A 25,612-nucleotide genomic window follows, 5' to 3' on the forward strand; every position below is an offset into this window, starting at 1 on the left:
CATTAAAATAAAGCTAGTCTTGGTTTTGCATTGATTAGCACCTCCTTGAGTCTCACTCAAGGGGTCCCGGAAAGGGGTCAGATTAGACCTCATATACCTCTGAGCACAGCTTGTATGGTGACTAAGATACAGGATACCCACAGGCTGGGATTAGAGAGTTTAAACCAAAGATCTTTCATCCATGTGCTCCATGCCTGCCCTGTGCCCAGGGGGAAACATGGATTCTAATTACAGAAGCCTCCCTAAGGATCTTAATGGGAACCAAGTAGGAGACTTTTCCAGTTAGAAGCCTTCTGACAACTGGGGTTTCCCCATATTGGTAGTTTAGGTTGTTATTTCACAAAACTACAATTCCTTCACCAACTGGAGTTCTGAGTTATTCTCCTCTAGTCTGGAAAATGATCTGCTAAAATATAGCTGTGGTTTTCTACCCTTTTCAAAGCCATACATAGACAGGGAAGGTTGCCCATCCTACCCTGAAGTTGAAGATCCTTTTAGAAGTCAATGCACCCATCAGTGGTGATAAATGCCTTTAATCCCAGTATGCAGCAAACTCTGTGAGTTTGACGCCAAATTGGTCTACAGAGTGTGTTCTAGAACAGTCAGAGCTAAAGAGAGAAACACTCTGTGGAAAAGAAAGAAAGGAAGGAAAGAAGGAAGGAAGGAAGGAAGGAAGGAAGGAAGGAAAAAGAAAGGAAGGAAGGAAAAAGGTACAGAGAGAGGGAAAGAGGGAGGGAGAAAAATAACATATATGAAGACACAGTACAGGACCAATCTGGGCTCAGGTGCCCACTTTAGTCTCCTACTGGAATTTTCATCCACTTGTACCAGAAACTCAGCACCCACAGATCCTTCTTGCCATGTGACCTTCCAGTCCATAGTTTGGAATCTTTCCTGTTTTCCTTACTAATATTTTTCTCCTAATAAAAAGACTAAACCATCTAGACTCTAGGACTCCAGAGATGACTCTGTGGGTAAGAGCACTTGTTGCTCTTGTAGAAGACCCAGGTTTTATTCCTAGAACCCACATGGTGGCTTACAACCATGTGTGACCCCATTTCCAAAGGATTCCTCTAAATCTTTTGGCATCTTTGGACAGTGTGCCCAATTGTTACCCAGACTTAAATGGAAGAGAAACCTTCATATTACATAAAAAATTAACACAATAAGATCCATAAAGAAATATATAAAAGAAGATAATCTTTTTTAAAAAGGATACATTGGATACATTGCCAGGCCTGGAGAGATGGCTCAGTGGTTAAGAGCACTGACAGCTCTTCCAGAGGTCCTGAGTTCAAATTCCCAGCAACCACATGGTGACTCACAATTATCTGTAATGGGATTCAATGCCCACTACTGGTGTGTCTGAAGACAGTGACAGTGTACTCATATACATGAAAGAAATAAATGAATCTTGAGAACAACATTTAATGCCTGAAGCCATGTTTCCTGTATTGTTCCAGTCAAATCTAAGAATTTGAATTCTATCACAGACCACAACATTTACATCTATGAGGGCTTTCTTCATGAGCTCAACCATACAAATATAGATTTTTAGTTCTAGATTTGATCTGGTGGACCCAGAAATGGACAGCCTCCTGATAATAGCCACAGTCCCCAATACAGCACCAATCTCATCATAGCATTTGAAGAGTGTATTATATGTTGGCCTGTTCACCTTGTCCACTAAAACCCTCAGCTTGGTCCACCAAAGCCTCTTTGACTGCATTGTATCAACACACCAAAGCACACCGAGGCTTTAAGAATTTTGAAGTAAGCCTGCCACCCAGAGGTCTTCCTATTTGCCCATGTTGTGGGTGTTGCAACAAAGACAGGGTCAGTGTTAGGAGATAGGATTGGAGGGTAAAAGACTCAACTAGACAAACAGGAGCAAAGGCCATCCTGTGTCCCTGGGAGTATAAAGGTACTATCTCAGCCTTGGCTATCAGCCTGTCAATCCTCACTGGCCACTATGCTGGACACAGGACTGCTTCTGGTGGTCATATTGGCCTCCCTGAGCGTCATGCTCTTGGTGTCCCTCTGGCAGCAGAAAATCAGGGGGAGATTGCCTCCAGGACCCACTCCTTTGCCTTTCATTGGAAATTATCTGCAGCTGAATACAAAAGACGTATACAGTTCCATCACACAGGTATCACTGGATGAGGGGATGGATGGGACATGGGAGCACAAGAGGCTGTGATGTTTTGCATGTTTTGTGGCAGAAGATTCATAGAGGAATCCAAAGTCTTGTATTAGTGGAGTTTAGAAAGATAAGGAGCTATTTCAAGTCTTTGGTTTGTTGTTTGTTGTTTGTTGTTTGTTTTGTTTGTTGTTTGTTTCTTTGTTTCTTTGTTTTTCAATCATTTATTTGTAGAGTAACACATAATCTGACCTCTGTGTACTGGTCCAGTTCAGTGAATAAGTCATCTAACAGCCCCCATCTACCCCACATCAGCTCAGTGAGCGCTATGGTCCTGTGTTCACCATCCACCTTGGGCCTCGCCGGGTTGTGGTGCTTTATGGATACGATGCAGTCAAAGAGGCTTTGGTGGACCAAGCTGAGGAGTTCAGTGGACGAGGCGAACAGGCTACCTACAATACACTCTTCAAAGGCTATGGTGAGGAGGATACCACATTGGGGAACATGCCCAAGGACATTTGTTGGCGTCATTTAAGTAGCCTTCATACTAACTCATCTCTCCCTCAAGGCTGTACAGAGTTCTCTGAATTTCTCTCCATATCCATGTTGAATGTTGGCTCTCATTGTGACCCTCCCTAGCATTTCTGAGATTGAAAACAGACTTTTGCAAATTCTGTGGGTTCTTTCTTCCATCCTTCTCTACCGTTTTCTTCCGCCCTTTCTACCACCTATCACTAGATAGGAGAGAAAAGGAGATAGAGGTGAAAGGGGACATTACTGTTAGATTATTTCCTGCTGATTAGGAGTGACGAGCTCCTTAGGGAAAGTTTTATCTTCTCTGTCAGGATATCTAATTTCTTCTTGTTGTTATTTCTTTACATAAGACTACTTAACAAATCACAAGCAACAGCAACTAACCAATAGCCAAAACCAATTTCTCAGGGTCCTTGCATTTACACAACCTTGAGGAGTCCCAGTATCCTGAGTGTCACACACTCTCAGAAACTATCTGCAGCTGGCAAAATCATAACCTCCTGCTTTGGACAACCTGAACCAGCCCCATATGCCATACCTGGGAGTAAACAGAAACATATTTCTATAATAGTTCTGTATTTTTCAAAGAAATCAAATTTCTTACTACATCTGGCCATTGCTGCTCTTCTCTCTCTCTCTCTCTCTCTCTCTCTCTCTCTCTCTCTCTCTCTCTCTCTCTCACACACACACACACACACACACACACACACACACACACACAAACACACACACACAAACACACACACACAAACACACACACACACAAACACACACACACAAACACACACACACGCACGCACACACACACAACCTCTCGGCATTCTCCTAGATGGATGACTCCTTTTTAATTTAGCTGATATTTTTATCCTTCTTAAACATTTATCCACACACAGAGCATCAGTTGCAGGTCTCAGGCATTCACTCCTGATGCCTCTGGATTGGTTTTTTAGATTCTTTGTTCTTACTTTTCCATCTATGGGTGCTGGGCTCTCAAGCACATCTCTGCACAGTGTGTGTGCCTGGTGCCCATGGAAGCAAAAAGATGGAGTCAGATCTCCTGAACTCCAGGGGTTCCCTGAGTTCCAGGGTTATGAGCTGCCAGGTGAGTGCTGGGGTACAAGCACAGGTCCTCTGCAAGGTCAGCCAGTGCTCTTGAGTGCAGAGCCAGCTTTGCTGCCCCCCACTGCCTGTATTTTTAAATGCTGTTTTACATACTCCATGTGTTGTCCCTAAGATGTGTATAATGCTTATAGAACGTCACAGTCTGGTAAGTGCTGGCCAAAGCTACAGAAGTATAAAATGGCCTTGAACAGCAAAACACTGGTTATAAGCAAGAAAGGTCAAAATAAAGAGAAAATCCACAAAGAGCCAAATATCTTTATAACATTAATTCTGTAGTTAAAATTTAACACAGAGAGTGTATCTCGTTCCTTGAAGAACTGAAGGACACACAAATGACTACTTCTACCTAGGGTCAAAATATAGCGGTGACTACAGCTCAAGACACACAAAACCAGAGCCAAGAATCAGGGAGTGGTAATAAAATAATAAAAAATCCTGGCTCAGGGTTTCTTCCCACCTTTCCCTGATGAAAGGCACACACAGCCTTTATATTTTAGTCTGCCTTATGCAGCACAATAGCTGGGCAGCTGCCTACCCTCCATGCTGTTAGAATCCATTTTCCTATTGAAAGCCCCAAGTTAATACTTTACAAGTTTCTTTATACCATATTTGCTATTCTTGACCCAACTGAGGAGCCCTTTTGGCCACACTGTCTTGGCCCATAGCACATGGTGTCTCTCCTTCTACCTTCTGCTCTTTCTTCTTCCATGGCTTCCACAGAGGCTCCTCAATCCCATTCTCCTTCCTCATGCTCTCTAGCCCCAGAAAACTAAGCACCACAAGTCTCTTCTCCCAGCTATTAGCTGCTGACATCTTTATTTACCAATCAGAATGAACTGCGGGCAGGATCACTCAGACAAACTACAGACTCCAAATCTTAGAGGCCAACACTTACTGTTATAGGAAACAATAAAAGACAAAAACCTCAACACCAGGGTATGTTTCTGGGTAGGCTGTCCTTGCTTTAATGGGGATTTGCTGTTTTCAGAAAATGCTCAATATTGATTGATTTAGCCATTTCCAGGACCCTTTGCTGCATTCTGTCTGTAAGTCTCTTTTTATTTGCCTGGCTGACTTGTTTCAACTTTCTTTCTCTGACTGTGTCTGATGCACAGTCTGTGTTTGTGTCTTTTGTGTCCTTGCCATTTCTATCCAACTTTGTCTCTTTTCTTTCCCCCTTAGAACCCCTTTCCAGGGTGGGCCTCATCCATCCTCAGCCTCAGTCTACTTCTCCTGACCCCTTATATTTATATCTCTACAGGCGTGGCATTCAGCAGTGGGGAGCGGGCAAAACAACTCAGGCGCCTCTCTATAGCCACATTGAGAGATTTTGGTGTGGGCAAGCGTGGTGTAGAGGAGCGTATCCTGGAGGAGGCAGGCTATTTGATCAAGATGTTGCAGGGCACTTGTGGTAAGCAAGAGACCATTAAGTGTTTGGGCAAGAGAAAGAACATCCCTGACACCTAGACCCTATGGGTTGTGGATAAGAAGGGCGGGGAAGACCGCCTACCAAACCATCCCCAGAATCTGGTGCTGAGAGATTGGTGCCTCACTCCAATTCCCACACCATCTGCTAACTCTTCTCCCTCATAATGCCAATGTCTTCCAAACAATGTCACCCCTCTCAGGAGCCCCCATTGACCCCACCATCTACCTGAGCAAAACAGTCTCCAATGTTATTAGCTCCATTGTCTTCGGGGAACGCTTCGACTATGAGGACACGGAGTTCCTGTCACTGCTGCAGATGATGGGTCAAATGAACAGATTTGCAGCTTCACCCACAGGGCAGGTAACAGATCCAGCTCTGCCAATTGTCCTTATAGTGTCCCACATTGACCATACCAACAAAGGGCAAGGACCACCCTGACTCTCATGGCTACAAACAAAAGCTCCCCTCAAAAACAGAAGCTCCCCTCAAAACCAGCCTTTACTTCAGAAAACTGAACCTTTACATCAGAGCCCACAGAAGCTATCCAGTGCTCACAATCTAATGTCCTCTGGATATCTCAGTAGCCTGAGAACACAGCCCTCTGCTTGACTCTCTTCCCTGGGCAGGTTTCTCCAGCTTAACCTCTAATAAATCCTCTATGTGGTCCTCCTGAAAATTTAGACAACTGCCCAAGGGATACAAGTGACCACCTCTGGCCCCCTCCTCCAATCCTGAACACCTACCTAGTTCTGCAAAACTGTGGTCAGTAAAGCTATTCAGTCCATACACCCAGTTCTCCCCAAAGATCCCACTGACACAATGGCACAAAAGTCACCTGTTGTCTCAGGTAAATTCAGGAATGAGTAGACACGCACCTCAACCAAGGCAACCAAGCACAGACCTCTGGATGGACTGTTTCCCCAAACACCCATATGTCTCCCAGCTACACACAACCCACATCAAGACAATATCTGACAGGTGTGTCTCACACCTTATAACCTGAACCACCCCACCATGAAGACCTGACTATGTGAAAAACCGATTCTAATCTCAAACAAATATCAAGACATCTAATCTTAGCCCTCTCAAATGCCCAAACATATAGATACTTGATTCACTGCGACACTCATGTCCTGAATACTAGAAACCTGGAGTAATGGTCTGATCCAAAAATCAGTTAAATAACTGAATGTCTACTAATGTTCCCTTTTGATCCAGTTCATTGGGATTGTAAGACAATGACCTTCATTCTTTAAATCACCTAGAAAACTGTGGTCTCTGGGGCCTCTGACAGTTCAGTGGTTTAAGAGCATGCACTGCTCATCCTGAGGACCGAGTTCAGTTCCCACTACCTATGCTGAACATTTCAAAACTCTATGGGAGTACACCTGCACTCGTGCACATAATTAAAAGTAAAATATTCAAATGAATATAAAGAGTTCTTTCAAGAGTGGAGGTGCTGTTTGTTGCAATTCATCCTAACATAAATACATGAACACCTGGATGAATGACTTAATACAAGTGCCACTCCCACTCAATGTTGCCACTGACAAGCCTTTTCTTTTCTCCTCCCACCCCCCAGCTCTATGACATGTTCCATTCAGTGATGAAGTACCTGCCTGGACCACAGCAACAGATCATCAAGGTTACTCAGAAACTGGAAGACTTCATGATAGAGAAAGTGAGGCAGAACCATAGTACCCTGGACCCCAATTCCCCAAGGAACTTCATTGACTCCTTTCTCATCCGCATGCAAGAGGTGATCCCAATCATGGTGGATGGAATGTCTAAAACAGGGCAGCTCTAAATCACCCTAGAAAAGGAGGAGGAATATAGGCCCATTAAGTGCCCATGATTCTCCTCACAGTCCCAGTTATAGTTAAACCTCACTCTTTCACCTGTTGAGCCTTATCCAAGCCAGGGTATGGGTTAGCAAATTACCATGACAACCGATATTCCAGTGTTCCCCTATGAGACACTGTTTTCAGTGTTCAACTACTTAGCATGCACTGAAGCTACTGTCGAAGACCCTGTGGAGCCTAAACTTCGCAAAGAGGGAAAGTGTGCCCAGACTTGCATGCTGACTTTATGGAGACAGAAAACTATACACCCTTGCCTCTATGGCTCTCAGGCTTTTACTATTAGCCACATGGTCTCTAGCATTTCATATCTCTGTTAGGAAATACACATCAGTACACATCAGTGGCCTAAGACCTGGGTTTTTTTTTCTTTTGTCTGTTCTAGTAATTTTTTTATTGTTTTTCATTTTTGTGTTTTTTTCTTTTATTGGATTTTTTATTTCTATTTCAGATATTATCCCCTTTCTTGGTTTCCCTTCCAGAAACCTGCTATCTCCTCATGCTTCTATGAGGATTCTCTCCCACCCACACAACACTCCCTGCCACCTCCCTGTGCTGACATTCCCCTACACTGGGGCATCGAGCCCAGACAGGACCAAGGGTCTCTCCTCCCATTGATACCCAACAAGGCCATCCTCTGTTATACATATGGCTGAAGCAATAGGTACATCCCTGTGTACTCTTGGGATGGTTTAGTCACTGGGAGCTCTGGTGGGTCTGGTTGGTTGATATTGTTGTTCTTCTTATAGGGTGGCAAACCCCTTCAGCTCCTTCAGTCCTTTCTCTAACTCCTCCATATGGGACCATTTTCTCAGTTCAATGGTTGACTGCAAGCATCTGCCTCTGTAATTGTCACGCTCTGGCAGAGCCTCTCAGGAGACAGCTATATGAGGATCCTGTCAACATATATTTCTTGGCATCCACAATATTGTGTGAGTTTAGAGGATGTCAATGGGATGAATCCACCTGTAGGGCAGTCTCTGAATGGCCTTTCCTTCAGACTCTGCTCCAAACTTTGTCTTTGTATTTCCTTCTTTGAGTATTTTTGTTCCCCCTTTCAAGAAGGACTGAAGCATACTCACTTGAGTCTTTCTTCTTCTTGAGTTTCATGTGGTCTCTGAATTCTATCTTGGGTATTCCAAGTTTTTGGACTAATATTTACTTCTCAGTGAGTGCATACCATGTGTTGGGTTACCTCACTTAGGATGATATTTTTTAGTTCCATCCATTTGCCTAAGAATTTCATGAAGTCATTATTTTTAATAGCAGTGTAGTACTCCATTGTGTAAATTTACTATATTTTTTGTATATATTTCTCTGTTGAAGAACATCTAGTTTCTTTCCAGCTTCTGGCTATTATAAATAAGGCTGTTATGAACATAGTGGAGAGTGTGTCTTTGTTATATGTTGGAGCATCTTTTGAGTATATGCCCAGGAATGGTATAGCTGAGTCCTCACATAATACTATGTCCAATTTTCTGAGGAACCTCCAGGATGATATCCAGAGTGGTTGTATCAAATTACAATCCACCAACAATGGAGGAGTGTTACTCTTTCTCCACATCCTTACCAGCATCTGTTGTCACCTTCGTTTTTGACCTTTGCCATTCTAACTGGTGTGAGGTGGAATCTCAGAGTTGTTTTGATTTGCATTTCCCTGATGACTAAGGAGGTTGAACATTTCTTTAGGTACTTCTCAACCATATTCCTAAGCTGAGAATTCTTTGCTTAGCTCTTTACTCCATTTTTAATGGGGTTATTTGATTCTCTGGAGTCTAACTTCTTGAGTTCTTTGTATATATTTAACATTAGCCCTCTATCAGATGTGGGATTGGTAAAGATCTTTTCCCAATCTGTTGGTTGTCGATTTGTCCTAATGACAGTGTCCTTTGCCTTACAGAAGCTTTGCAACTTTATGAAGTAGTATTTGTCAATTCTTGATCTTAGAGCATAAGCCATTGGTGTTTTGTTTAGGAAACTCTCCCTGGTGCCCATGTGTTCAAGACCCTTTCCCACTTTCTGTTCTATTAGTTCCAGTGTATCTGGTTTTATTTTAGTTTAATTTTATTTTTCCTGGATAATTATGTATTACACATCAAATGTTATTCCCTTTGTCCCCTCTCTCATATCCCCTTCCCCTCTCTCTGCCTCTATGGGGATGCTACCACCCCCATCCACCCACTCCCACCTCAACCCCCTAGCATTCCCTTACATTGAGAAAAAGAGCCTTCACTAGACCAAGGGCTTTTCCTCCTATTGATGCTGGACAATGCCATCCTTTGCTACATATGCAGCTGAAGCCACGGGTCCTTCCATGGGTACGCTTTGGTTGGTGGTTTAGGCCCTGGGAGCTCTCGTGGAGTCTGGTTGGTTAGTTGATATTATTCTTCCATCCCTAAAATGAATGACAGTCACCTAGACAGAGAAATGAGCAAAGCTTCTCATGCAAACCCAAGACTGCTAACACAGCCTGGAGATCTTTTTCCAACGATTGGTCTGGACCCTATGAGAACTAGATCCAAAGGAAATTGCAGAAGTGCTGCCTATTGCATCCCTCTCCTCCATGAGGAACTTAATCCACAGTTGACGGCTGTTTAGAGACGATGAAATAATATTCCTTTGCAGTGTGGCTACTAGTAAATTGACCTTTCTCAAGTAAAGAACCCCTCGCCCATATGCATGCAGCCACACCTAATTATAAGCAGTTACCCACAACACCCCCAACAAACAGGAAAATAGGAAGGAGACTTATTAGGAATAAGAAATGGTTCAACAAAATGGAAAGTAGAAAATAATAGAGGGGAATACGTTTAAAGTGCATTTCATGTATACGTCTGAAAAATAAGGACTCAAGGTTCAGTGGGTATGGAAGGGGATTCATCTGGGAGGGTTTGGAGGAGGGGTATGAATATATTCACAATACAATAAATGAAATTCTCAAAGAATTAATAAAATTATTTATAAAAGAATTACTAGAAATGTTTCAGAAAATTAAAACCCTTAATGTTCCCCAAGGATGACAAAATGATAGATTTGTGCTCTCTCTCTCTCTCTCTCTCTCTCTCTCTCTCTCTCTCTCTCTCTCTCTCTCTCTGCAGGAGAAAAATGGCAATTCAGAGTTCCACATGAAGAACCTAGTGATGACAACACTAAGCCTCTTCTTTGCTGGGTCTGAGACAGTCAGCTCCACACTACGCTACGGCTTCCTTCTACTCATGAAGCATCCAGATGTGGAGGGTGAGGCTGGCTATGTGGCAGGGAAGTTGGGAACCGCAGACTCTCCAACTGCTTACAACCTAACAATGACCCTCACTTCTCCCAGGTTCCTGGATGCTCAGTCATGCTCAGCTATGCAGAGACAGGGGCATATTAAATGCATAAACACAGTTCTCACAAACTTAAAATATTAGACATTCCCAAATTGATTTCACTCTGACTTCCAGATCTCTGCTCTCTGTTCTCTTCCCTGACTCCTGCTTCTTCTCCCCACCATGATTCTGTCACGAAAAGGATAAAATGACCCTGTCCAGCATTTAGGTATGGATATATGTTTAAATGGTTTAAATGCATGTTATTTACAGAGACATGTAATACATGCAGTGGTACACATGTGAACTATTCCACCTGCTTTGAGGTCTCTGGATTTTTAAAAATACCCCATCTCCGCTTGTCTTTCAGCCAAGGTCCATGAGGAAATTGAGCAGGTGATCGGCAGGAACCGACAGCCTCAGTATGAGGACCACATGAAGATGCCCTACACCCAGGCTGTGATCAATGAGATCCAAAGATTTTCTAACTTGGCTCCCTTGGGCATTCCTCGAAGGATTATCAAGAACACAACCTTCCGTGGCTTCTTCCTCCCCAAGGTAGCAGCCATGCCCATCCAGGAGAGGCCTCCAGCCCACTTACTGATGCTTCAGGGCTTCTTTCCATCTGTAGCTATCTAACTCCACTCTAATTCCTCCAACCAAAGAATTCCTCTAACTACCATATCAGCCTCACCAGAGTCCTCTCCTTAGGTTATTGTCACCTCTCCTATACTTAGTACCTAGGGGAATTCATCCACATGTCCCCAAATTCTTGTCCAGCTGCTTTGAACTCCATTTTCTATCTACTCTTCTGCCTTGCTACCTTCCAATCTCTCAACTCCTGGGCTAGAGGCAAAGGCCTGCTGTCACACTAACACCCTATCTTAGCACATGATCCCCTGGAGCTCAAATCTCCAATTGCTGATGGCACATATCGTAGCCCCTCAAATCTCCTATTCCCTAATGCCTTTTCCTGAGGAGACCTCCAACTCTGTGCCTTGCAGTTGTCTATATTTGGACATCCTTTCTCCATCAACCCATCTTCTAAAATCTCCTTTCTTCCCTCTTCCAGGGCACCGATGTGTTCCCTATATTAGGTTCTCTGATGACAGACCCAAAGTTCTTCCCTAGCCCCAAAGACTTCGACCCCCAGAACTTCCTGGATGACAAGGGACAGTTGAAGAAAAATGCTGCTTTCCTCCCTTTCTCCACTGGTAAGGAGACAGTGGGTTATTGAACTACTGTTCACACCAACATGGGTAGCACATGCCAGCTTCCCTGTCTGTGATGCTGCCTAGAATCAGGCTAACCAGGTATAGCCCCTGCACCTCCCAAGCACCAGACATGCTGGATGCAGGTGAGAGGATCCCTGGGACCAGTGATCTGTGTCAGAGACCGGGGAGGGGTTGGGAATACCAACTTTCCTAGGTGATGCTCATGCAAGCAATTTCTTCACACTCTTTCTAATGCAGCTTTTAAATAATTGTTTGTTTTTCTTTATTTTTTAAGTAATTTATTTAATGTGCATTGGTGTGAGGTTGTCAGATGCCTTGGAACTGAACTTATAGATGATTATGAGCTGCCATGTGGCTGCTGAGAATTGAACCTTGGATCTTCAGAAGAACAGACAGTGCTCTTAACCAATGAGCCATCTCCCAGCCCCATCTTCAGACTCTTAAAAGTGGGATAACAACCAGGTGGTATAGGTGCATGCCTTTAACCACAGTACTCGAGAAGCAGAAGCAGGTGGATATCTGAGTTCAACACCAGCCTGGGACTATAGAGTGAGTTACAGGACAACCCAGGCTACATGGAGGAAACCATGACTTCAAAAACTAAAAATAAATAAATAATAGGTAGGTAGATAGATAGATAGATAGATAGATAGATACATAGATAGATACATAGATACATAGATACATAGATACATAGATACATAGATAGATGCATAGATAGATACATAGATAGATAGATACATAGATAGATACATACATAGATAGATACATAGATAGATGCATAGATAGATAGATACATAGATAGAAAGATGCATGTATACATACATGCATGCATACATAGATAAATAGATGACTCATAAAAAATTAAAAGAATAAAAAAATAAACAAGGCCACAGCAGAGCATCTACATTTGAGAGGATAATTAATAATTGATAGAGGAAGCATCTGTACTCCATATTGCTCCAGCCTAAAATGAGTTGTCCCACGTTGTGTGTAGGGACACCAGGGTTTTAAGAGGGTTAGGAGCCTTTCCTAATGATCCCTCATGCTCCAGTATAGCAGCCCCTTCTCCTTTTTTTTTTCTTTTTTTCTTTATTAACTTGAGTATTTCTTATTAACATTTCGAGTGTTATTCCCTTTCCCGGTTTCCGGGCCAACATCCCCCTAATCCCTCCCCCTCCCCTTCTTTATGGGTGTTCCCCTCCCCACCCTCCCCCCATTGCCGCCCTCCCCACAACAATCACATTCACAGGGGGTTCAGTCTTAGCAGGACCCAGGGCTTCCCCTTCCACTGGTGCTCTTACTAGGCTATTCATTGCTACCTATGAGGTCAGAGTCCAGGGTCAGTCCATGTATAGTCTTTAGGTAGTGGCTTAGTCCCTGGAAGCTCTGGTTGGTTGGCATTGTTGTTCATATGGGGTTTCGAGTCCCTTCAAGCTCTTCCAGTTCTTTCTCTGATTCCTTCAACGGGGGTCCTATTCTCAGTTCAGTGGTTTTCTGCTGGCATTTGCCTCTGTATTTGCTGTATTCTGGCTGTGCCTCTCAGGAGAAATCTACATCCGGCTCCTGTCGGCCTGCACTTCTTTGCTTCATCCATCTTGTCTAATTGGGTGGTTATATATGTATGGGCCACATGTGGGGCAGGCTCTGAATGGGTGTCCTTCTGCCTCTGTTTTAATCTTTGCCTCCCTATTCCCTACCAAGGGTATTCTGGTTCCCCTTTTAAAGAAGGAGTGAAGCATTCACACTTTGATCATTCGTCTTGAGTTTCATGTGTTCTGTGCATCTAGGGCAATTCAAGCATTTGGGCTAATAGCCACTTATCAGTGAGTTCATATCATGTGTGTCTTTCTGAGATTGAGTCACTCAGGATGATATTTTCCAGTTCCCTCCATTTGCCTATGAATTTCATAAAGTCATTGTTTTTGATAGCTGACTAATACTCAATTGTGTAGATGTACCACATTTTCTGTATCCATTCCTCTGTGGAAGGGCATCTGGGTTCTTTCCAGCTTCTGGCTATTATACATAAGGCTGCTATGAACATAGTGGACCACATGTCTTTGTTATATGTTGGGGCATCTTTTGAGTATATGCCCAAGAGAGTTATAGCTGGGTCCTCAAGTAGTTCAAAGTCCAATTTTCTGAGGAATCTCCAGACTGATTTCCAGAATGGTTGTACCAGTCTGCAATCCCACCAACAATGGAGGAGTGTTAATCTTTCTCCACATCCTCGCCAGCATTTGCTGTCACCTGAGTTTTTGATCTTAGCCATTCTCACTGGTGTGAGGTGAAATCTCAGGGTTGTTTTGATTTGCATTTCCCTTATGATTAAAGATGTTGAACTTTTCTTTAGGTGTTTCTCAGCCATTCGGCATTCCTCAGCTGAGAATTCTTTGTTTAGCTCTGAATCCCATTTTTTTTTATTTTTTTTATTAACTTGAGTATTTCTTATTTACATTTCGAGTGTTATTCCCTTTCCCGGTTTCCGGGCAAACATCCCCCTAATCCCTCCCCCTCCCCTTCTTTATGGATGTTCCCCTCCCCACCCTTCCCCCACTGCCGCCCTCCCCCCAACAATCACGTTCACTGGGGCTGAACCCCATTTTTAATAGGGTTATTTGTCTCCCTGCGGTCTAACTTCTTGAGTTCTTTGTATATTTTGGATATAAGCCCTCTATCTGTTGTAGGATTGGTAAAGATCTTTTCCCAATCTGTTGGTTGCCGTTTTGTCCTAACCACAGTGTCTTTGCCTTACAGAAGCTTTGCAGTTTTATGAGATCCCATTTGTCGATTCTTGATCTTAGAGCATAAGCCATTGGTGTTTTGTTCAGGAAATTTTCTCCAGTGCCCATGTGTTCAAGATGCTTCCCCACTTTTTTTCCTATTAGTTTGAGTGTATCTGGTTTGATGTGGAGGTCCTTGATCCACTTGGACTTAAGCTTTGTACAGCGTGATAAGCATGGATCAATCTGCATTCTTCTACATGTTGACCTCCAGTTGAACCAGCACCATTTGCTGAAAATGCTATCTTTTTTCCATTGAATGGTTTTGGCCCCTTTGTCAAAAATCAAGTGACCATAGGTAGGTGGGTTCATTTCTGAGTCTTCAATTCTATTCCATTGATCTATCTGTCTGTCTCTGTACCAATACCATGCAGTTTTTATCACTATTGCTCTGTAATACTGCTTGAGTTCAGGGATAGTGATTCCCCCTGAAGTCCTTTTATTGTTGAGGATAGTTTTAGCTATCCTGGGTTTTTTGTTATTCTAGATGAATTTGCAAATTGTTCTGTCTAACTCTTTGAAGAATTGGATTGGTATTTTGATGGGGATTGCATTGAATCTGTAGATCGCTTTTGGTAAAATGGTCATTTTTACTAGATTAATCCTGCCAATCCATGAACATGGGAGATCTTTCCATCTTCTGAGGTCTTCTTCAATTTCTTTCTTCAGCGTCTTGAAGTTCTTATTGTACAGATCTTTTACTTGCCTGGTTAAAGTCACACCAAGGTATTTTATATTATTTGGGACTATTATGAAGGGTATCGTTTCCCTAATTTCTTTCTCGGCTTGTTTCTCTTTTGTGTAGAGGAAGGCAACTGATTTATTTGAGTTAATTTTATACCCAGCCACTTTGCTGAAGTTGTTTATCAGCTTTAGTAGTTCTCTGGTGGAACTTTTGGGATCACTTAAATACACTATCATGTCATCTGCAAATAGTGATATTTTGACTTCTTCTTTTCCAATCTTTATCCCCTTGATCTCCTTTTGTTGTCTGATTGCTCTGGCTTGAACTTCAAGAACTATATTGAATAAGTAGGGAGAGAGTGCAGCCCCTTCTCTTTAAGAGAACACAGCTTTGCACTTGGCACTGAGGCAAGGCAGCGGTGAGAGCTTCCTTCCCACCTGTGCTCCTTCCCTCTCTCCTCTTCAGGGAAGCGATTCTGCTTGGGAGATGGCCTGGCTAAGATGGAGCTCTTCCTGCTGCTCACCACTATTTTACAGAACTTCCGTTTCAAGTTCCCAATGAAACTAGAAGACATCAACGAGTCCCCCAAACCCTTGGGGTTTACCAGGATCATACCAAAGTACACCATGAGCTTCATGCCCATCTGATTCTGAGTTGAATCAAGGTGGGGCAAGAGGGAGAGAGAGCCTGAAGTGGGGCCAGGGTGCAGGTGGAGAGAACAGGGGAGGTGAAGATGAGGGTTAAGAAGGGACCACACCCATGGAAGAAACACAAAAGACTTCTCACTTTGGTAAAATTGTAACAGTCCTAATAAAAAGAAAGAAATACTCAGTGGGCAGCAGTAACAACAACTGAGACTCATGGGGCAAAGGTGGCTCACCTCTGCAGAAGCTGTCCTGTCCTTCTCTCAGTCCTCTACACAAGAGCAGCATGTCCCCAAGTCCAACGTACAGGTTGCAAAGATGGAACTTACAAATTTGAACCTAAACTGAGGTGGAAAAAACTCAAGTTAGCTAGGATTGATGTTTTGGACTCTATCACCAGCATTCAGGAGGGAGGGAACATGGCTCTCTACCATGTCTGCCAGGACTACACAGTGAGAGCTTATCTCAAAAGAAAAAAGAAAAAAAGAAAAAAATTTATATATATATATATATATATGTATATATATGTATATATATATATGGAGAGAGAGAGAGATAGAGAGAGAGAGAGAGAGAGAGAGAGAGAGTTTGCATTGTACATGATCAGGGAAATAATAAAAACTAGTTTGACAGTCACATACCAGTGGGTTCTAATTTATCAAACTCCACCCCCACCCCCACTGCCACTGCTGCCCTATGAAGGAACTGAACAGAAGCTTAACTTTCCTTGGGCCATTTCGACAGCTGTTGTGTCATCAAGGCTTCTGTTTTCCTATGGAGACACTACACATGGGACAGAGAGGATAACAGGGAGCTCATGACTGAGAGACCTTCAGGCCAAAGCACTTGAACCTTTGTTTATCCTGTTTATTCTGAATTTTCTGCTTCTGGGCTCTCATTTCCCCACCATTAAAATGAGAATATCAATATTTACAGCTGCACTGCATCTCTTTTTGGAGTGATTCCTGGTAACTAAGAAATAAGTAGAAAATGGAAGGATGAAATCCACCAGGAGGTTTGAGTAAATTCCACTGTGGGAAACACAGGGGACTGTGGGATGGCAAGGATGAGAGCTGGAAAGAATGCAAGGCCACACTATGTCTCATGCATATTTTATATCTTTTTTATATTCTTTATATCTTTGTAATGTTTTTATTAGCCTACAAAGAAATACATTTCTCACTGGCAACTTCTTACATATATATCACTACCTATGTTCTCATTCACTTTCCTTCGCTGGTCTTGGCCTCTTCGCAAAATTATTCACCGGTAATTTATTCACACTTTCTAATTTTTGAGCATGGTGCATTCCAGTAAGATTTAATCTCTGTGGCCATGGTGTTTCACAGCTCTGTAACACTGAAGCACATTCATCATCAACTGCACTGAAGTCATCAACTTAAGAAGCAAAGGAGGATTCTTCTGGTCTCCATCTGCGCCCAGAGCTAAGTCTGCCCCACAACCCTCCAGATTCAAAACCTCCCCAGACAGAGCTAGTCCTCCAGGAGTGCTCTCACTACTAAGGCCACAAGTGAGACCCCATTTCCCTTCAATACCGATCCAAAGAGGAGCCCACCAGATACCAGGTACCAAAGTTAAATGAGGATCAGATAAAACATTCAAGTGGTCCCAAACCCATAAAGAAATAGAAACAGTTGATAAAAGTATCCCAATCAAAGAAAGCCCAGGACCAGATGTGTTTAGGGAAGAATTATGAGACCTTCAATAAAGAACACATACCAATGTTCTTCAACCTATTTCACCAAAGAGAAACAGAAGGAACACTGCCCAAGTGGTTCTTTGAAGCCACAATTATGCTTATACCTAAAAAGCACACAAAGACCTACAAAGAAATAGAACTTCACACCAATATTCCTTAAGAATATCAATGTAAAAGTACTCAATAAAAGCCTTGCAAACCGAATCCAAGAACATATCAAAGCAATCGTTCACCATGATCAAGTAGGATTCATCCCAGGGATACAGGGATGGTTCAATATACAGAAATGCATCAAAGTAATCCACTCTATAAACAAACTGAAAGAAAAAACCACACAATCATCTCATTAGAACTGAAAAAGCATTTGACAAAATTCAACACCCCTTCATGATAAAAGTCTTGGAAAGATCAGGAAATCAAGACCCATACCTAAACAGAGTAAAAACAATATACATCAAACCAGTAGCCAACATCAAACTAAATGGAGAGAAAGTTGAAGCAATCCCTCTGACATCAGGAACTAGACAAGGTTGTCCACACTCTCTCTAACTATTCAATATAGTACTTAAAGTCCTAGTCAGGGCAATTAGAAAACAAGAACAGGTCAAAGGGATACAAATTGGAAAGGAAGAAGTCAAAATTCACTATTTGCAGATGTTATGGGAGTATACTTAAGTGACCTCAAAAATTCCACCAGAGAACTCCTAAGGCTGAAAAACAACTTCAGAAAAGTGGTTGGATATAAAATTAACTCAAATAAATCAGTAACCTTCCTCTACTCAAAGGATAAACAGGCTGAGAAAGAAATTAGGGGAGAGGGCACCCTTCATAATAATAACAAATGATGTAAAATAACTTGGTGTGACTCTAACCAAGCAAGTGAAAGATCTGTATGACAAGAACTCCAAGTCTCTGAAGAAAGAAATTAAAGAAGATCTTAGAAGATGAAAAGACCTCCCATACTCATGGATTGGCAAGATTAATGTAGTAAAACTTGCCATTTTGCTGAAAGCAATCTACAGATTCAGTGCAATCCCCATCAAAATTCCAACACAATTTGTCATAGAGTTAGAGCAATTTGCAAACTCATTTGTAATACCAAAAAACCCAGGATAGCAAAAACTATTCTCAACAATAAATGAACTTCTCGTGAAATAACCATCCCTTACCTCAAGCTGTATTACAGAACAATCTTGATAAAAACTGCATGGTATTATTTTAGAGACAGGCAGGTAGATCAATAGAATAGAATTGAAGACCCAGAAATGATCCCACATACCTATGGTCACTTGATCTTTGACAAAGAATCTAAAACCATCCAGTGGAAAAAGGGTATCATTTTCAACAAATGGTGCTGGTTCAATTAGAGGTCAGCATTTAAAAGAATGCAAATGAACCTGTGGGAACAAGTGGATCAAAGACCTCCACATAAAACCAGATACACTGAAACTAATAGAAGAGAATATGGAGAAAAGCCTCAAACTCATAGACATAAGGAGAAATTTCCTGAACAAAAAAAAATGGTTTATGCTCTACAATCAAGAATCAACAAAAGGGACTTCATATAATGGCAAAATGTCTGTAAGGCAAAAGACATTGTCAATATGACAAAATGGCAACCAACAGGTTGGGAAAAGATCTTTACCTTATCTCCACCTGATAGAGGACTAATAGCCAAAACATACAAGGAACTCAAGAACTAAGACTCCAGAGAACCAAATAATCCTATTTAAAAATGGGGTACACAGTTAAACAAGGAATTCTCAATTAAAGAATATCAATGGCCAAGAAGCACCTAAAGAAATGTTCAACATCCTTAGTCATCAGGGAAATGCAAATTAAAACAACCCTGAGATTCCACCTAACACCAGTCAGAATGGCTAAGATCAAAAACTCAGGTGACAAAAGATGCTGGAGGGGTGTGGAGGAAGAGGAACACTCCTCCATTTTTGGTCAAATTGCAAGCTGGTACAACCACTCTGTAAATCAGTCTGGCGGTTCCTCAGAAAATTGGACATAGTACTACCTGAGGGCCCAGATCATTCTTGGGCATATACCCAAAAGATGTTCTAACATACAACAAAGACACATGCTCCATATGTTCATAGAACACTTATTAATAATAGCCAGAAGCTGGAAAGGACCCATATGTCTTTCAACAGAGGAATGGATACAGAAAATGTGGTACATTTACACAATGGTGTATTTACATTTACACTAGGGTATTAAAAATGACTATATGAAATGCTTAGGCAAATGGATGGACCTAGAAAATATCACCCTGAGTGAGGTAACCCAATCATAAAAGAACACACATGATATGCACTCACTGGTATGGGGATATTAGCCCAAAAGCTCAGAATACCCAAGAAACAATTCACAGTCCATATGAAGCTCAAGAAGAAGAAGAAAGTGTGGATGCTTCAGTCCTTCTTAGAAGGATGAACAAATACTCACAGGAAGAAATACAGGGACAAAGAATGGAGCAGGGACTGAAGAAAAGGCTATTCAGAGACTGCCCCACCTGGGGATCTATCCCATATGCAGCCATCAAACCCAGTCATTGTTGCTAATGCTAAGAAACGCTTGCTGACAGGAGTCAGATATGGATGTCTCCTGAGAGGCTCTGCCAGAGAGTTACTGAAACAGATGAGGATGCTTGCAGTCAACCTTCAGACTGAAAATGGAGAACCAAATGGAGGAGTTAGGGGTTGGACTGAAGTTGCTGAAGGGGTTGGCAACCCTATAGGAAGAGCAACAATATCAAGCAACCAGACGCCCCTGAGCTCTTGGGGCATAAGCCACCAACTGAAGAGTACACATGGAGGGACCCAGGACTCCAGAAGCATATGTTGCAGAGGATGGCATTGTCTGGTATCAATAGGAGGAGAAGCCTTTGGTCCTGTGAAGGATTGTTTTCCCACTGTAGGGGAATGCCAGGGTGTTGAGTTGAGAGTGGGTCTGTGAAAGTGGGAACATCTTCATAGTAGCATGGGGAGAGGGGGAGAGGGAATAACATTTAAAATGTAAATACATAAAATATCCAATATAAATAAATAAATAATAAGCAAAGGAAATTTAGGATTGGGCTCTGCCTTTCTCCATTCATTTTCTGCATCAGACCACATGGAGGACCATGTGGGAACTTTGCTTAATAGGACTGACTGAGGAGATGGGCTTCAACAATGGGAAAATATTTTATGGAAAATTCTAAAGCGAGATCGATGTAAGAAAGTCAAGGTATCAGATTGAGATAGCAATGGCCCATAATGTACACTGCGATACAGTAGAGGGTCTTAGACATGCCATACCAAAAGAACTTGAAAGATTCACTATTAGTAGACAGGGTGTAGCATGCGTTAAGAATCATGCGTTCAGGACTATGAGAAAGTTGCTATTACAAGATCAAAATTGCTGCTCTATTTTTCAAAATGAGCATCGAGTGGAATGTGAAATCAGTGACGTGGAGTTAGGTTTGTTCTCAGCTCACCATGGAGGAACCCCTGAGGTTTTGGCAGTCACTGATGACAGGTTCTCGGAGTTCAGCCTCCACCTCAGAGGCATGTCAGGCTAGCAAACCTGTATTGACACACATTAAAAAAGTATTCAATACTTCTGGACTCTGAAACCTGAACAAGGGACAAAGTGCAGACGGCAGAGGCAGACACTGGAAAGGTATTTGTTGGTTTGGGATGGAGAGGGTTTGAGTGAGTACAGCCTGGTGGGTATTAGTCCATCACATGATGCTTTCTGACCAGTGCCTGGGATGGTGTCTGCCCTGGGCTCCTGCTGTGCCCTCTGTTCTCTTGAGTAAGAAGGAGGACGCAGCTGGGGAAATTGTTTTTCAATTCAGGTGGCAGGAGCAAAGGTCTTATTTGAATTTCCTCTGCCACAAGTTGTTTAGGAAATAACTGATGTCCCAAATATTGAAAAAGATATTACCTTTGGATTTTTTTTTTGGAGCTACAACTAATCCCCAAGATTTTAAAGCTTGTTGTATAAGTGCAAAGACATGTAGTTAAACCCCATCAGAGGGATCAGCTAATAAGATATCACCTATATACTCAATAATGTACACAGAAGGATACAAAGTCCTAACTTCTTGTATTGAAGCAGCCACAAATTTTTGACATAAAGTAGGGCTATTAGCCACTCCCTGAAGCAAAACTTTCCAATGATATCACTTCGTGGGTTCTTTAAAATGAGAGGCAGGCACACTAAATGCAGACCTTTTGCAATCAGGATGCAAAGGGATAGTATAAAAACAGTCTTTTCAATCTATAATAATTTTTAAGTATTTTCTGGGACAGCAGCTGGAATAGGTAAGCCAGGTTGTAATGCTCCCATAAGTTCCATGGTTTCATTAGCCTTTCATAAATCTTGCAACAATCTCAACTTGCCTGGTTTTTTCTTAAATACAAATATGGATGAGATCCAGGGGGAATTGGAAAGTTCAATATGGCCAGCGTGCAATAGCTCCTGCACTAGCTGTGGAATGGCCGGAATTTGTTCTGAAGTAAGAGAGCACTTATTTCGGTAAATAATAAAAAATGCTTTCTTTTATCCAGCGCCAGTGCCAGCACCATAGGGCCACATGGCATCTTCAGGATATTTTCATCTCAGTCCAAAAAGCATCTCACCCGCTAAGCTCCACTCCATCTCGCCCACAGCTACTCTCTGAGCCCTGCAGCAATCTTTCTACACTTCTAGTTCCCAAGATAACTCACTGCCATGCCAGTTTCAAACAGAGACTGCCTATCTCTTGGCTCTCTTACTGTGAACTCAATTAAGTTGCCACATGAAAGAACACACCACACAGTAACCTCTGATCCAATAGATAAAACATAATTTGCCCATTTAGACAACACAGAATCCTGTGTACACCAATCCCTTAAAAACAGTCATAGCAATCTGTATCTATGCACAGAGAAGAATCTTAATATCTGCCGCCATGCTCTCCCCTTCCTCCTCCTCCAGCTCCTTCTCTCCTGCTTCTAAAACTTTTTATCCACCTATCCTTCCTTCTAAACAAATGACAGGCCTCATTCTATCCTGGACCTGACTTCCTGCAAGAAGACATCAACCTACACAGGAACATCACATTTTCAAGTAATTTTATCTGCAAAGAATGTAGGCTTGTCAATGCTCCCCATAAAAAAATACCCTAACCCTGGTTTTCCTTCCCTAGGGTTAACTATAATGGGTTCTAATTTCCCCTGATTTAATTTTTCCTAATCATTGGTTAGGAAAATAACCACAATCATACATTGGTTGTGTAATTTTGTTATTTGGACTAAATAAAATGACGCCCATATCCTTCATTATATCTCTTCCCCACAAATTAACAGACAAATTAAAAGCAATGTAAGGATGAAAATAACCTTGGTGCCTTTCTCATCCTGCCAATGTAAGGAATCACAGGGCGTTGACTTTGCCCTATCGCTTTTAATTGAGTAATAGTAGTTGTTTTAGGCCAATATCCAGGTCAATGAATAGAAGATATTACAGAGATATTACAGATACGCCTGCTCCTGTATCCAGCAACCCTATAAACTTTTCCCATTTGCTCTTTTTTTAACTTTTTTATTGGATATTTTCTTTATTTATATTTTAAATACATTCCCCTTTCCCAGTTTCCCCTCTAGAAACCCCCTATCCCTTTCCCTCTTCCCCTGCTTGCCCAAACACCCACCCACTCCCTCACGCCTTCCCACACATGCATTCCCCTTGCCATCATCTGATACATCTATGGCTGGAGCCATGGGTCACACTCCATGGGTGCTCTTTGGTGGTTGTTTAAGTGCCTGAGAACTATAGGGTGCCTGGTTTGCTAACATTGTAGTTCTTCCTATGGGATTGCAAACCCTTTCAGCTACTATAGTCTACTCTCCAACTGTTCCATTAGGAACCCCATTCTCAATCCAAAGGTTGACTGCAATCATCTGCCTCTGTATTTGTCAGGCTCTTGCAGAACCTCACAGGAGACAGCTATATCAGGCTCCTGTCAGCATTCACTTCTTGGTATTCACAATAGTGTCTGGGTTTGCTGACTGTATGTAGGTGTGGCAGTCTCTTCTCCACACTTTGTCTCAGTATTTCTTCCCTTGAGTATTTTGTTCCCCTTTCTAAAAAGAACTAAAGCATCTATACATTGGTCTTCCTTTTTCTTGACCTTCATGTGGTCTGTAAGTTGTATCTTGGGTATTGCCAGCTTCTGGGCTAATATCCACTTCTCAGTGAGTGCATACTATGTGTGTTCATTGTGATTGGGTTACCCCAACATGATGACATTTTCTACTTCCATCCATTTACCCAAGAATTTCATAAAGTCATTGTTTTAATAGCTTATTGTGTTGATAGATTTCTGTATATTGAATCATCCCTGCATGCCTTTGGTATCTGGTATTTTTCTAGAAAATTGTCCATTTCATCCAGATTTGATGACTATAGGCTTTTGTAATGGAATCTGCTAATCTTTTGAATTTTCCTCACTTTCTGTTGTTATATCTCCCTTTTCATTTCTGATTTTGTTAATTTAGATACTGTTTCTATGCCCTCTGGTTGCTCTGGTTAAGGGTTGATCTATCTTGTTGGTTTTCTCAAAGAACCAGCTCCTGGTTTTGTTGATTCTTTGCATAGTTCTTTTTGTTTCTGCTTGGTTATTTGATCCAATAATAGTTTCATTATTTCCTGTGGTCTACTCCTCAAGGGTGCATTTGCTTCTTTTTGTTCTAGAGCTTCAGATGTGCTGTCAAGCAGCTAGTGTATGCTCTTTCCAGTTTCTTTTGGAAGCACTCAGACTTTTGAGTTTTGCTCTTAGCACTGCTTTCATTATGTCCTATAAGTTTTGGTATGTAGTGTCTTCATTTTCATTGAGTCCTAGAAAGTCTTTAAATTCTTTCTTTATTTCTTCCTTTCATTGTTATTGAAGATCTGCCTTAGTTGGTGGTGATTTGTTAGGACGCATGAGATTATTTCAATCTTCTTGTATCTGTTGAGGCCTGTTTTGTGACCAATTATATGGTCAATTTTGGAGAAGATACCATGAGGTCCTGAGAAGAAGGTATATTCTTTTGATTTAGGATGAAATATTCTATAGCTATCTGCTAAATCCATTTGGTTCATAACTTCTATTAGTTTCACTATGTCTCTGTTTAGTTTCTCTTTTCATGATTGGTACACTGATGAGAGTGGGGTGTTGCAGTCTCCCACTTTTTCCATTCATTCTTAAAACAAGCTTAGGTCTTTCAGTTTTATCACTTGGACCCAATAAGCATCAGAAGAATCAAATCCTTTTGCTCCCTGAACATTGATTTTAATTTATTGTTTGTCATAACCAATGGTATAAGTAGTAATGAGCAATAATCTCCCAGAATTGAATGACAGAAATAAGGGTAGGTGAAGAAGTCATAATTTCAATTCCCTAGTGTAATCTGCATCTACAAATCTAGGGCAATCATCAATCCACCCATAGTACTGCTTCTTCCTAGTAACAATCCTACAGCTCCTGACAATCATGGACTATTTATTCCAGTAGGAAGAATCTGCATCCCCATTTCAGGAGTTAATACCTTGTAGGCAGAGGAATTTAGGTTTAGTTCTGCATTACCTAGCATGGCTCAGAAGAGATCCTGAAAGGATTGTTTTGCTGAGGAATGAAATGCATTGCCCCATGATATTGTTTCAGGTCCTGCCCACCCCTTCTCCCATTTACCTGAGGGAGAGGATTTCCTTAGACCTACATTCATTAGCCCAATGTGTCCCTCTCCAGCATCTCGGATAGACCCCTGGTTTTTTTCTCATTACTATTTTGCTTAGTTCTATTTGGACAAGTCCTCACTTGATGTCCTACCTGTCCACATGCAAAACAACTTCCATTAATCCTCCTCTTTGCTTTTCCAATCTGTTGAAACAAAACTTGTTACACAGTTTTTCCCTGCAATGTGGTGGCCATGGCCACACCCTGAACATAAGAAGGACCAATGTCAGACGAAATCTAATATAGTCTGATTCAGTAGATCCTGAGTTTGACTTTCTCCTGCTGACATCTCATCAGTAACTGGATTGTTAGCTCTAGCATCTAACTCTGCTATCTGCTGGCAGCTTTCAAAATATTCCATTTTCTCTAATAGATAATCTCCTCCCCAATC

At 41.8% G+C, this 25,612-nt stretch overlaps 1 protein-coding gene across 1 annotated transcript; it reads left to right on the forward strand.

The window, feature by feature from the left end:
- Positions 1–1,947: 1,947 nt before the first annotated feature.
- On the forward strand, positions 1,948–16,677 carry Cyp2a1 (cytochrome P450, family 2, subfamily a, polypeptide 1). Its single transcript, NM_012692.2, is given in 9 exon segments — positions 1,948–2,149; positions 2,456–2,618; positions 5,058–5,207; positions 5,425–5,585; positions 6,808–6,984; positions 10,183–10,321; positions 10,763–10,950; positions 11,465–11,606; positions 15,564–16,677. Coding segments are annotated over 9 exon segments (1,479 nt in total). The 5' UTR covers positions 1,948–1,972; the 3' UTR covers positions 15,746–16,677.
- Positions 16,678–25,612: the final 8,935 nt, after the last annotated feature.

The sequence above is a fragment of the Rattus norvegicus genome, chromosome 1, assembly GCF_021556685.1.
Source record: "Rattus norvegicus strain SHRSP/BbbUtx chromosome 1, alternate assembly SHRSP_T2T, whole genome shotgun sequence".
Classification (NCBI taxonomy): domain Eukaryota; kingdom Metazoa; phylum Chordata; class Mammalia; order Rodentia; family Muridae; genus Rattus; species Rattus norvegicus.